This window comes from Panicum hallii, chromosome 2, assembly GCF_002211085.1.
Source record: "Panicum hallii strain FIL2 chromosome 2, PHallii_v3.1, whole genome shotgun sequence".
Taxonomy (NCBI): Eukaryota; Viridiplantae; Streptophyta; class Magnoliopsida; order Poales; family Poaceae; genus Panicum; species Panicum hallii.
The window spans coordinates 57,055,288-57,069,161 of NC_038043.1; the positions used below are offsets into that span (position 1 = coordinate 57,055,288).

Sequence of the window (13,874 nt, forward strand, 5' to 3'; positions counted from 1 at the left end):
AAACTTTTTCTCTAGGAATTAGTTGATAGCGAGCAACTTTTTTTTTCCATATTTCTTTCTTGATGTTGCAGACTATGGCTGAACATGTTATTATTAAAAAAAAATTGATGTTGCATATGGTGTTTCCAGATGTTTGCGACGACGCACGCACAGGACACTAGTGCGTTGCACGGGGAGTGCGCGCCACTAACCAGAGGTTGTTGGCAAATCCACATCGTGATGTGGATTTGCGAAGACGATGTATAGATGCTGGGGAATCCAATCCAACCTTTGCTCATCGCGTCGCATGGTGCGATGGAGATTGCGTGAAATCTGGAAAGTACCCCCGTAAAACGGACAAAACCGAACGGCGGTGTGTGTGGACATCTCTTATCTGTCCGCCAAAGAAAAGCTAGGACGATATATATAATATTTCCATGGGATCATGATGGTTATTGGACACGTCCGTAGCTACGACCAGTCGTGTCCAGTAGTACGTACCAAAGCACAGTGCGACGAGGTACAACTGCCTCTGCTCCACTAGTGTCGTTGCGTGTCTCTGGTGGGAAAAAAAAATGGAAAAGGCATGCCGTACCTAGTACACTATATGTGGGCCCATTGCTCCTGCCAACATCACCAGCGGAGGCCCACAGTAGCCCGTGGCCCGCTGGTAGGACATCTCAAAGCAGGGTTGGTTGAGCTCTGATCGAGTGCAGGAGGGGTGCTCCTCCAATTACGAGCATCATGCTGCTGCCCGCGTATCATTTCAGACAAACATTGGCCAGCCTGTATGTTTAGCCTGTCAGGGCCGCAGATCACTCTCAACTAGTAGTCTTCATGGACATGCGGTGCGGTGATCCCAAAGTGCAAATCTCACCCGGACCGACCGGTGACAAAATGGAGCAATACCTTTTGGAAACAGTAGTAGTAGGCTCGTGTGCTATTTCTGGGCCGTTTATTCAGGCGATCAAAACACTAACTGTCCATGTGTCCCAAGTCTGAACGACAGTATTTACAGAATGGCAACATTTACTGTGGAATGCAGAAGAGAGGTGACTAGCAATGAATTAATTCTAAACTGCAGTGAGAGAACCTAATCTGCTCTGTAACTGTAATCTTCAGGAACAGAAAAAGGGAGAGTGTCCTGCCTTCCAGAATCACAGGCTATACGGAGAATCGATCAATATTCTGCACACAAAGGGCCGCTCCGAGCCGACTTCTCTGTGGAGGTGGACGACGACCACCGACGCGATGTTGCTAGCCCTTATGCTTCCTTCATATAAGCTTTGCTGTTTCAGATGTCTGCGTGCTCCACCGGGCGGTGTTGGTTCGGCATTTCTTGGCTCTCCAGGGGCATGTACTGGGCCATGATCGCCCGGATCTCCGAATCCATGTAGCTCTGAAGTGGCATCATAGTGAAGTTATAGGCGTTGAATTCACAATCTCTTCTCTACAAAAGATCGCAGGGGTAGTAAACTGAAAGACTGGGGAGTTGTTTTACCCGTAGCCTATATTTGTACACGGCATATGCTCCTGCTCCAGCCAAGGCAAGGCCAAAGAAAATAACCCATAGGAAGCCCCAGCCCACTGACGAGGTAGAATGTTTGCCTGCAGCATTAAGGCAAAAAAAATAGCTTCACATTACTACTGTTGGAAACAGATTGCCTATCCATTTCGAGTGTGTTGAGGTCCACACTACAGATGCGCAGATAACTGCACCACATAAGTTCCAAAAAGGTTTCAGGCTAGATGACTCACTGATACAAGTATCATGTTCTCTGATGTACAGCATATTGCTGCCGCCACAGCTGCACTCGTAGCTTCCCCATGTATTCTCACAAGCGCAATTCTTACACTTGCAGAAAAGGTTCTCCTTGCATTCATCGACATCTGCAAATGCAAGCAAAAAGATATTGCATAAGGAATCAAGAACCTTAAATTCTTGAAAACTTGGAGCCATCATTGTGTTTGATTGTGCTTTGCTGGAGGAATTTCTATAGGCACAAGCACTACCAGTCTAGTGAGTTGCAAGCTATTATTCTTTTTAAAAAAGAAAGCTAACCAGTCTTGCAATATAAATTATGCAAAACTATAGCAACAGATGAGCATATTATGTCAACATGGAAAACCACAGTGTTGCCAGGCAATTCCACCCCCCCCCCCCCTAAAGTAGTACCTTCGCAACTGTTCACTCCATCACCCTTGAAACCTGTCGGACATTTGCAGCCTTTAGCTTCTTCATTCTGTACAGTTCCGGAATTAGTTTCGTGTTTCAAACAGCAGCCACGAGCAAAACTGGAAACTAGAAGATCTCTGGAAGAGGTTATCTTACTGAGCAGGCTGAGACGGTCTTTCCGTTCCTAGTCTCATTCCAGCAGCCCCCATTGTTGATTTGGCACCTACCGAGGCCGGAAGCTGCCAAAGGCAAGCCCATTAGCATAATTGGAAAAAAAGAGGTAGATCGAAACATAAGACTTTATGGAATAGATGGCGCCAACAGAACTTGAAGAAACAAAATGTGAGAGTATACCTTCACAGTGGGTGTACCCATCACCAACAAACTTTACGCCATTGACAACAGGGCATTCGCAAACACGACCACGGAAGGTATCCTAGAATTATAAAACTCAATAGATTAGAAATGTGTACTCATACATGAACAATATTGAATAAGGTAACGAGTAGCATATTTTCCCCAGTAAAAATGTACCTTGCACGCAGAAACATTGGTAGCCTTGTCTAACCAGCAACCTCCATTGTGCTCCAAACATTCATTTGTCTCAATATCTACAAAAGAAAACCACCCCACAAAAAAGGAATGCAGCATTAGAAGTCCAGGATTTCAGGGACAGTTCTTTAACGGAAAGGTAAAAGTTCACAAACCTTCGCGCAAGCAGATATCAGGTTCAGTTGTCTCCTCAAACCCCGAGCATACTGCTTTTAGCACAGAACTTTTTTCCAGCTTACCTAAAGGTAAGTTTAAAAGTTTCATAAAAAGCGTATGGGCTATATAAGAAAAATGTACATGACGATACTAGCCATACCTCTGTATTGTCTGTTATTAACGACAAGGGTAGGCAGTATAGTGACATCGCCGCGAGAACCATGACCAATCTGAAGGATAGAAAGTGTAAAGGTTAGCCAACTATAAAACTAATGAAAAATACATAGATATATATCAATACGTAATGAAGTATTATGGTTTATCTTACTTGAGCATCCTGTTCTGCTTTAAGGACTGGATTTTCTTTATCAGCTTCAGGATCTCCAATGCACTTGTTGACCTTCTCAAATTCCAATCCTGTAAAAACGGCAGATGCTTCATTTTCCTTATAATTAAGCAACCATCAATGTAACAGCACACAAACTCTTATGGATAAAGTTAACAAGACCCACCAAGTGACTTTATAACATCATTAGCACATTCACGAGTGTATTTCTTCTCCTTCATTGGGCACCTAACAGCAAAGTCGTGCACATAATCCCACCACATCCACGGCTTGCGACTTTCATTGGCAACTTTGAATACACAAATTTGAATCAGGTTCTGAAGCACAACATCTTTGCCGTCATATCCAATGCTGAAATCCTGCTCTGGATCTGGTGCACAGTATCTCCCATGGTTGATACACTGTGATTTGCACTGCTTGCTCAGGATAAAAGCTTCTGGACAATACCATGTAATATAATGAGGGGTGAACTGGGTGTAGCCCCTTTTCTCAAGGGCTTGAGCTATTCCTCTGAAACTCCTCACGAAGTTCATTTGCATGTCACATTTAGCACCACATTCATCATTGCTGTTTGTCCACAATTCATACTCCACACGCTCATCGGGATGGGGCAAGGATTCTCTCCAGTCGAGAAGGACATTAACCATGTCTCCATTTTGCAGCGCTTTCCTAAGGTCATCGCCAAATCTCTCTGTCACAAGTGCTGAAGGAATAGTAATGTTCTCCATGTGCTCTGTACCACTAGATTCCGGAGAGTCCATTGTGATCAAAGGCTCCACTTTATCGTCAGCAACAAGAACTGCAGCAGCTCCAGCATTTTGTGCATTCCATCCCTTGGTTGTGAAGTAGCAGTCTGCACATCACAGAAGATAAAAGATTATAAAACCCAAAATCCAAATGTAGTGATTGTATATTTTCATAGCACAACCCGATACTGGTAAGCCGTTGCGCTAACGCGCATTCTCCACCACATCTTGCTGGTTTGAGACAAAGATTTGACATAGATAATGCTTTCTCGTGTTATTTCGTGGGAAACGATGAATAATGAAAAGTTACTGTGCAAGAAGTCTGAATTCTAACTTAATCTTCAGATTAGGTCCTTCTTTTTTGAAGCTACAAAATGGACAACACAATGTCTCTATAGTCTGTACTACACAATGAAGTACGTTCAGCTCAGCTCCCATATACAGGCTTACATCTTCCTGCATCTATCTACAATCTCAATTTTGAAAAACTATCCAAAATAGTATTTCAATAAGTCTTAGTGGTAAAAATGGAAATGAATACAACACCACTGACTGCAAAGTTTGACGACACAACTCGATCTATTCTTATTGCAAGAAAGAGAAGAATCTTGTGGAGACATAAGCAAAGGTGTGGCATACAACTAAACAAAGCAAGGCCCCAAATTAGATCTCCCGACTCACTCAAGGCACAAGCACAACAACTCCAAAAGTGTACCTAAATCTTTCTCCAAACAGATTAGTTTCCCAAAATTTCAATGACCCCTTGCATTTTTTTTCCCGGACGAGAAACCTATCCTTGCACATTAAGTTAACTCTTCACATAAAGGATTAGAGATAGATTTAGGTGCCCTGAATGGGTCTGGATTCCGTTGTGAATAATGCAAGCTGTACCAGTTGACACATGGATGGAAGGAAAGGATTCAAAACCCATGCATTTCCACACCTACAGAATGTGAAAAACTATTCAAAACCCATCGTCTGACAAAGATCTTTTTAACGTTCTAACAAAAATCTGTGTGCCCACAGGACACGAGTTCAGACCGAATCGACAGTAACCTAGGAAGTACAAGGACTTGCAGGTTCCGAAGCATACGAAATTAATTAACACGTGCAGTGCTGTATCTTAAATTATTCATCCTGTGCGATGCGCTAATTTAGTCGCTAGTTGCCCGCGAGGACAAATGAAATGGGAAAGCACACGCAATAAATTAAACAAAGAAATCACCATCGATCATTTCTAAAGTGTCATGCGAAAAAAAAACATCTTTCCTTAAGGTAGATTCAAAAGAACGGAAGGAGCCGGACCTCCGCGATCGACGAGCAGGAAGACGGGCAGGCCGCCGGGCTTGGGCTTGAAGGAGAGGTCGAAGTCGGCGAAGTGCTTGCAGGCCTTTCCGTTGGCCTTGGGGTAGACGACGACGCCGTGCATGGTGCCCCCGTACTGCGGCATGCCGAAGTTGCCGATGGCGCACTCGTAGACGCCCCGGAGCGCGGCGGGGGAGGTCACCCGCAGGCTGTTCTTCTCGACGACGAACCGCGCCGCTGCCGGGTCCCCCAGCACGAGCGCCAGCGCCAGCAGCGCGCAGCACCAGGCCGGCGGCCGCAGCCTCGTCGCCATTGCCGATCGACCAAGGAGTCGAGATGAACAAGGCCAAGGCCGGCCGGGAGACGATCGAATGGGTTCTGCGCGACCGAGCAGATGAGGGTCGCACCCTTTCCGTGCGGTTTGGGTGGCTTCAGGACAAGAAAAGGTGATGCGAGGCTTTTGCGGGAGGGGAGGGAGCCGGGCGCAACAACGAAGGAAGCTGCCCCGTGCACTAAGGGGTTTGCTTTTGACCGGACCAGGCCGGGAGGGATGGAGCAGTGGCGATCGGGAGGGAGGGAATGGTGCAGTGAGACCGACGGGTCTGGAGGCGAGGGGGGAGACGTGGCGCCGCAGCCGTGGGGGTTGGAACGATTCCAATCCGGGGAAGCAAGCGGAGCGGGGCGGCGAGACGGTGCGGTGATCGCGGCGGGGAAAGGCGGTGATGATAGGACGCGACTTGCGTGGGGTTTCGGGGACCGGGCGCCCTTACGTTGCCCCCGCTTGGAGATTCGCGCTCCCCTGGGTCAACGGCCCGCCGTGCACGGAGGGCTGGTCTTGTTCTTGGCCAGGCCAACAGCAGCGTCAAGCATCGAGCTACCCCCGTGAAGCTAACAAAGAAGGGGATATTATTAACCATCTCCGAATAAAAACCCCTCAGTTTTAACATTTCTTCAAAACGAATAAAAGCCAGGAACAACCGCATCACAATGGCTGTACATCGATCACATATCGTACACATGTAATGGAGTTAATGAACGCCGATAGTGACATGAAAACGGAAAGCAAGATAAGTTGCTATCCTTCCATTATGTGACAAAGATCTTTGGATGATAATGACAAGAAAATGACATCGTAATCCAATATCAATCACCTAGATATTGGTGGATCGATTTACACAGACACAGTGCCCGCGCAAGCAACAATATCAGGCCACGAGTTTGCAAGCATGCATCTTGGACTACTATTTTTTGAAAAACATCAAAATTACATGCAGAAGAGGAAATCCTACATCTCAACAAAATCAAACAAGGAAACATGAGGGGTCTCATATTATTTGCTGAGTTATCCAAGTTTACTTCACTCAGAAATCATGCGGGACAAAAGTGGTGTATTTGTTGCTGCCTTTTATGCCTGGTGGCTCATGCCTCTGGCTCTGGCTTCTCGAAGAAAGTTTTCTTAATCCAGTCAAATGGCTGCAAAAGAGATCCAAGAAAGTTTCAGAATCTCAGTGAAAGATGCACTGTAGTTCACAGCAAAACAGGCACAAGAACAGACATCAATAAAGGAAACTAAGACCTATAACCAAACACAATATATCAAAATACTGCACATCCTCTTATTAACGAATCAAGTGAGAGGAAGAGTTAGATCACCAAAAGGAGGAAACGCTTGTCTTTAAGTAACATAACAGAGTCATCTTCTAATTAGCGAGTCAAATAGAGTGACCTCAAACAGTTACATAACAGATCACATGTGCTCTGCAAATTCCTAGTTGCAAGGCTCATTATAAAGGCGAGGTCTTCCAGCCAGTAGGGTGAGAGGAATGGAGTTAAAACACCAAATGGAGCAATGCACTAGCTTGAGGCATAAGCTAAAGGAAACACCACAACAATTCGGTTCCATTGCTATCGTCATTACAACCTCAAATGATCTATGAACCATAAGACAAAACTATCAGGAGTACAGATGATCTGTTGGTGAGACTGAGACCTACCAGTACACTTTTAGGCAATCGTGGACAGATTTAGCATCTGAGCAGACACCAATACCAAAACTATCAGAACATAGGAACAGGGAATCATGTACAATGATCAGAGGTAAACCATGAACTCTTCATCGAATGCCCAAACAGACAACTCAAAAAAGAATAACAATGCTCCTACAATTAATTGAGTCGACCAAAATTTTGTATTCCTATGAACAATACAGTGTAGGTGTTCATAACACCTCGATGCTTACTTACAGAAGCTCCGCACACAAGGAGCGTAGGCACAAGATGTAACTTGGCTATAGAAAGAACCAAAAAGAGTGGTGCGAATCAAGGGTGAAAAATGATAGAATCAGATGAAAGCAAAACGGTGCCACCAGATGACCGCATAGGTTAACTAAACATTAATTTACAATATCCATATGTGTTTCAAATTTCAAGTGGCACGAACCATTAGTCAGAATTATGTTAGAGTTTGTACCAAGTACCAAGCGGTAACTAGAAATTTGTGTTTTTCACTAAACTAGCACCTATTATATCCTGGTCAAATATTATGATGGCCTGATAATGATGTGGCGCCAACTTAATGTGTGTCTACTTCAACATTTGCCGGAGCTTATTTATTGCAACATTTTCTGATTCCTAAGACACATTTGACATAGCAATTCCATAGATGAACTCATAGCCTAGGTCATCACAAACTCGTTGGTTGCTCATCTAACTAGATCCAGAGAGCAAGCCTGACAACGCGATAAGCACTATCGAGAGCAAGTCCCCTTTCCCTCACAACCACAATAGACCGATCGACCAATCGTTGATCAGACCTCAGGCCGCTGATCTAACCTCCGCAGATCCAGACCGATAATAAGGAGCACACAAACATCACAGATCCGATCCAAAGCAACCAAACCCTAACGCCGCGCAGCAAACAAATCGACGTACTAAGCAACAGATGCGAGCCTAATACCAAGCTACGGTCAAAATGCTGAAAGTGGGGGCGGATCCGTGATACGAGCGGGCCGATCGATCCTGACCTGGACGAGGTAGAGGCCGGCGGTGCCCGCGAAGACTCCCCATGAGGCGGCAGCGACGACGTCGGTGGACTGGGGGCGGCTGCGGGGCGAGAGGAAGCGGAGGAGGCCGGAGCTCGACGCCGGGAGAGCCATCGCCGCCGCTAATCTCGCTTCACCCTTGGCGTGTCGTCGGCGGCAGGTGAGAGGTGAGGGACGAGGAAGAGAGGAGTTCAGTTTTGCCGTTGCGGGTGGGCCTAAATGGACCTCCAGAGATGCAGGTGGGCCGAAGCGGGGAGAGTCAGTCAAGCCCAGCTGATCTTTATCTCCAAAAGGGCCTGTTTTGATAATTTTTGTTGTGGGGAAAAGGTGATCAGTGATCGACCAGTTCAGGTCATACATGTAGTTTTCTTAGACGGCTGGGTTGTTTCAGGAATTATCTGTATTTCGTTTTCAAATCAAATAGACCCCCCTGAGAGCAGTGTGACGTCGACATGACAACTTGGGAGCGTGAACGCGACTGAAGGAAAGATACGTACGTGGAAGTTGGCCCACTTGGTATCTCCACAGTTGAGAGAGAACTCAGTTGTGCACGTCCAAAAAGATGAAAAGAACAAGGCAGCGTCCACACCTATAGCTCGGAATTATTGCCATGCATGCCGCCGCCGGTTAGCTTTTCCAGTGTTCTCTGATGGAGTTGCACTGGTGTATCAAATCTACCAACACTCAGACTGGAGGGAGATTTTACTTGCGTGGCAGGTGCTTTTCATCCGCACGTAAAAACTATCGACCTAAAAAGCACCTGTCGTTTGTGGAAAAACTAGCACAGCACATCAGTATCAGAGCCCGAACTTGTGGATTCACTCAAAGGACGTTAACAAAGACACAGCAGCAGATTAGCATTGCTCGATTGTAAAGTCGTCCATGGCAATTATTGCAGCACAAGCCTTCAACTTAATTAAGAAACTGACACACTTGGGAGAGTGTGGTAAGTTTAGAATTAAGAAACTGACACACTCAAAAGGGTACAAAGTAAAAGGTAGAGTGAACACTAGAGGTACTTAGCAGTGCACTATGTGTAGAAGGTTCAGAGTTCGGAAACTTTTAACCGAAAAATAGAGCTTATCTCTTTAGAGTCCTCAGTGGAAAGCTCCGGGAGATGTCTTCACCTCCTTTTAATAAGCAGAATACGCCAAGCGAAAAAGCACTGTATACTTTTACAGTAACAGTTGTAAAGTTCTCACATGGCAAGAAATATATTGGATGCAAAATGACTTGGGGAGAACTTAGCTTCAGATGACCACGGACTTCGCCATGAAGTTTTCTTTGGTTTTCTTTGATGCTTGTCACCTAGAGAATGAACTTGTTTTTTAATCGTTCGAGACCTGCATGCATAGATTACTGAGATGGATCCAGCAGAGAACTGATCTGTCGTAGGGTCCATCAATGCACGTGCTGCCTTCACCCGTTGTTGAATTGATCAACAAATCCAAGTTAAATCAGTGTGACAGCAATCCAGGTCGACCTCAAAGCCTAGCTATTATTGTAGACAGAGTAATTAACCACTGACCTGCAGAGCTTCTTTTCTGCAGTTGTTGGACTGCAATTTCCTAAGCGGTCGACTAATCGTGCAAACTAACCAAGGTCTAATTCAAGTCACCACCAATGACAACAACTCAATTGTATTCTTACTAACCAAGGTCCAGAAAGAAATTAATTTATACCTTGTGCATGAACTGTATTATTTGAGCTTTGCTTCCATGCGGCAATATGTATGCTGCTTTCTTTTCAGTGCGTAAAGTGATTTCAGTTGGGTTCCTTACTCCCTTGGTTGCTCATCGGAACAAGAAAGAAAAAGAAAAAGAAAAACTAGGCTTTCTTTTCATGAGATTTTTTTTTTTGGGGCTCAAAGCATGCATATGCATGTGTCGAGTGGTTGAGAGCTAGCCATTTTAATTTCCATATTGTCCGACCCCCCCTAAAAACAATCGCAAGCACTATATAATAAGGTAATGTGCTAGTCAAAGTCTTTGGAGTGCAGGACTTGGAAGTGGACGAGAGTGAGCAATACTGAAGTTGGCCAAGATTAAGGTTTTTCTAACTTCTCTGGTCACGAGGGGCCTACGTGGATCTCCATCGGTCCAACCAAGCATCGATGCAGAAAGCTTAGTGGTGGTTACCCGACTAGTGACTAGGCATGACCTACAACTAGCTTAAAAGGCGAGCGTCCACAAACCGGACTGACACTGACAAACCGTGTACCGATCCTGCATGCTTAATTGATCAGTTCATGACATGCAGCTCCCAACTAATTAAAGCACACATTCTGAATCTTGCCGAGATTTTGCCGTTGGCACAATTCTGCATATTCCGATCCGTTTAATTAATCAGGATTAGATTCACGCATCTGATGCTGATAGCAATCTCAATCTTTTGTAGCGGCCCTGAACAAGTTTGCACTTTATATCATGTCATGCTGAAAAAACATGCATGAAGCTGATTCTGATTTTCTGTTATTTTTTCATAAGATAACAAATGCATGATGTTTACAGCTGGTATGTGTTTTGATCACAACCAAATTTGGCTGCAAGGTCCCGGACGGTTTAACAATCGCACACATATTGAGCCTTTTGCCACTTGTATTATTGTGTAGTTCAATTCCAAATGATAGAACTACTGTTTTCACTCTGAGCAGAAGAAATCACCTCAAATGATTACAAGTAGTGAGCCTAAGCCTGCTTTGGATTTTTGGAATAGTCACTACATTTTCAGGATCATACAATCACATGCACATAATGTACAGATGCACAAAATGAGGCATTATATTACAACACAATACATCTATATATTTCAGCAAATATACATATGTAGAAATCAAACCCTGTTCAGATGAACTACTACTGGATCGGAGGTAGCTAGCCTTTATTGTATTAACCATTACACATCTATGCATGTGGATATCAATCTACTCATTGCTACCACTACTAGTTGTGCAACTAGTGCATGCATGCAAATTGCAAACTTGTCGTCATTAGCCATGCATATATGGACGCATGCATGCATCAGCCATTGTCAGGGATCGAAGCCAAACATGTCGTCCTCCCCGGCGTTCCCAAAGGATCCAAACGAGCCGGTCATGAACCCGAGGCTGCTAGGGGACGACGGGAAGCTGCCTGCGCCATGGCCACAAGCCATGTCGCCGCCGCCGGTCCCTCCCGGCCAGCACTCCGCCGGTGCTGACCCCACCACGGTGGCCGACGAGGCCATCCCAGCTGATCCCACCACGGCGGCCAGCTCCCCGGCCGGCGCTGAGCTGCTGCTGTGCACCTCCTCGCTGCCGCAGCGGTAGTAGTCCTGCGCCGGCAGAGAGGAGCTGTGCCCGACCAAGCGAGAGACGAACATCGCCGGATCAAAGGCTTGGGGTCGTTGGGGAGGAACGGCGTGCGTGGTCGTGGATGCGCCCATGGTGGACCCGAAGCTGATGAGATTTGCGCAGTCGTCGGGCGGAGCGGCGGCCTCGATGACGAGCGGGATCGTGGAGGGGTCCCGGCAGGTGTGCTGGCCGAAGTAGTTGATGACGAACTCGGACGGGTTGTCATCGGAGGCCTGGACCTGCCTGGTCGCCTTGCACCCTTGGTCTGGCTTGTGAGTGCACCTATAGTAGCTCCTGCATATACATAAGATGCTAAGCTAGGACTGTAGTAGCTGATGATGATGAGGTTTGTTTTGCTTTTTAAGCTATATTAATCTTGCTACGCATAGAAGCAACATATATATGCATGTTTTTATCAGTGAATTGCTGTACATGCATGGGGCTAAAAGTAGTACAAATAGTGCTTTCTAATTCACTGGATAGCCAGTTGCAAGTATTTGATGTGCCTTTAGTTTTTCTATAGTAAGCTAGGGAAAAGGAAAAGGAGACATTTCTTCCCCTAGCTAGGCTTCAATTATTCGACCAACTATCTTTTTTCTAGACAATGAAGGTAGTCTCGATCCGCCTCTATCTCCAGCCTTTGCATCAACTAGAAAATCATGCATGGTATATAAGTTTCTTCGATCGGTGCGTAGATCAGAAGCCAATAAACAACACATGCATGTATATATATACCTTGGGTTATTAGGCGAGTCTTGAATATGTTTTTGGCCGTACTTTCTCCATGAGTTGCCATCATCGAGCGTACTTGTAGTGACTGTCCTCAAGAAGGGGCTGTGCGACCTGCCATATACATATATATATATACTATGAGCTAATAAGCTGGTTAATGACCCATATATAATACGCCAGGTTTTAATTGGAATACTACTTTAATAATCTATGGAAGAAGCATACAAGTGCGGCTATGAATAACTATCGTAAGCTAGAAGCACCAAAACAAGGATTAACCTTTTTTTTTATTTACCACAATTGAAATCAAGTTGTTAGAAAGAAAGCAAGTTTAGGTTTCTCCCTATCATTGGCACATAAAGTTAAGCCCCACTACTAAACTTAGACAGTCTAGGGAATTCTCCAAATTGCAAAAGGAAGCGGCATATTAAGGCAATCATGGTATCATATCCTAATGCATGTAGCTAGCTAGTTGCACGGTTAATTATTAAGGGTTTTTGATGAACTTTCTTCACCTTCTCCTGGTGGTGCTGCTCCGGCGCTGCGGTCCAGAGCCGGTCACCGCGCCAGCTCTCCTCCTCCTCCGGCCCTGTCCATGGCTGCCGCCGGCGGTGGTGTCCAGAGCTGCCGACAGCGCGCTCGACAGGCTGCTCATGATCCCGTCTATCAGCTCGCTGGTCCCAGGTGCGGCGTCCGCGGGCGTTCCCGGCGGCGTGGGCGACCCCTGCAGCATGTTCCGGAGCATCTCCGCTCGCTCACGCAGGTCGATCAGGTTGTCCACCACCGCCCGAGGAGCCTCGGCAGCAGGTGGTGACGAGCGGCCGCCGCCGTCGGCGGCGCCGCCGCTAGCTGAAGACGCCATGGTCGCAGCAATCCACTAGCTAATTAAGCTAGCTGAGCTAGAGCTGCGGTGCAAGTGCATGCATGCCCACCTGCCCGGCCGTAGCTAGAGCGATAGGGTCGTCGCTGCAGCTGCTGCGGCTTGTTTTTATTGGCGGCCGCGGTGGGAAGTTGGGAGGAAAAAGAAAGGAGGACGGGGCCGGGTGGGGGAAGGCGAAAGAGGAAGTGGCGTGGAAGAACATGCAGGCACAAGTGGGCCCCCGGATGGAGGTGCCGCACTGCGCGCAAGGCGACGAAGCTAGGGGCGGGAGCCGGTCGTCATCGCTGTGACGCGCCACCGTGAGATCAGGCGCCACCGTGGGCTCAGTGATGCATACCATGGCAGAGTTGAACAGATACTTTTCATGAGATTAATCGTAACGAGGGCTATAGTTAACGAGAAATGGACAAACACACTATCACAAGGCATACATTTACACCTATAAACTAAATTGATATTGACGAAATCACTGCAAATATCCCATTGTCGATAAAAATGATGAGGACATTATTTAACGATCCTCGTGAAGAATATAGCTAGTCACCTTCACTAACCATTCGAGTGAGGCTCCATGCATTCGTTTTCTTTTTCTTCTTGAACACCGATGGTGCGTTGTTGTCTGTCAATCGTA

General features: G+C 46.2%; 2 protein-coding genes across 2 annotated transcripts; both read right to left on the reverse strand.

Annotated features, from left to right (window-relative positions):
- Positions 1–904: 904 nt before the first annotated feature.
- On the reverse strand, positions 905–5,934 carry LOC112881459 (vacuolar-sorting receptor 1-like). The gene is made up of 12 exons (XM_025946156.1): positions 5,261–5,934; positions 3,376–4,062; positions 3,192–3,280; positions 3,024–3,093; positions 2,863–2,946; positions 2,690–2,766; positions 2,510–2,591; positions 2,312–2,394; positions 2,156–2,222; positions 1,738–1,869; positions 1,481–1,587; positions 905–1,378 (listed from the first exon to the last, which is right to left on the reverse strand). The coding sequence occupies exons 1-12, from the start codon at positions 5,571–5,573 to the stop codon at positions 1,274–1,276; spliced, it is 1,896 nt and encodes a 631-aa protein (XP_025801941.1). The 5' UTR covers positions 5,574–5,934; the 3' UTR covers positions 905–1,273.
- A 5,058-nt stretch (positions 5,935–10,992) lies between these two features.
- Positions 10,993–13,358, reverse strand: LOC112881781. The gene is made up of 3 exons (XM_025946646.1): positions 12,879–13,358; positions 12,367–12,474; positions 10,993–11,925 (listed from the first exon to the last, which is right to left on the reverse strand). Exons 1-3 carry the CDS (start codon positions 13,223–13,225, stop codon positions 11,331–11,333), a joined length of 1,050 nt encoding a protein of 349 aa, XP_025802431.1. The 5' UTR covers positions 13,226–13,358; the 3' UTR covers positions 10,993–11,330.
- Positions 13,359–13,874: the final 516 nt, after the last annotated feature.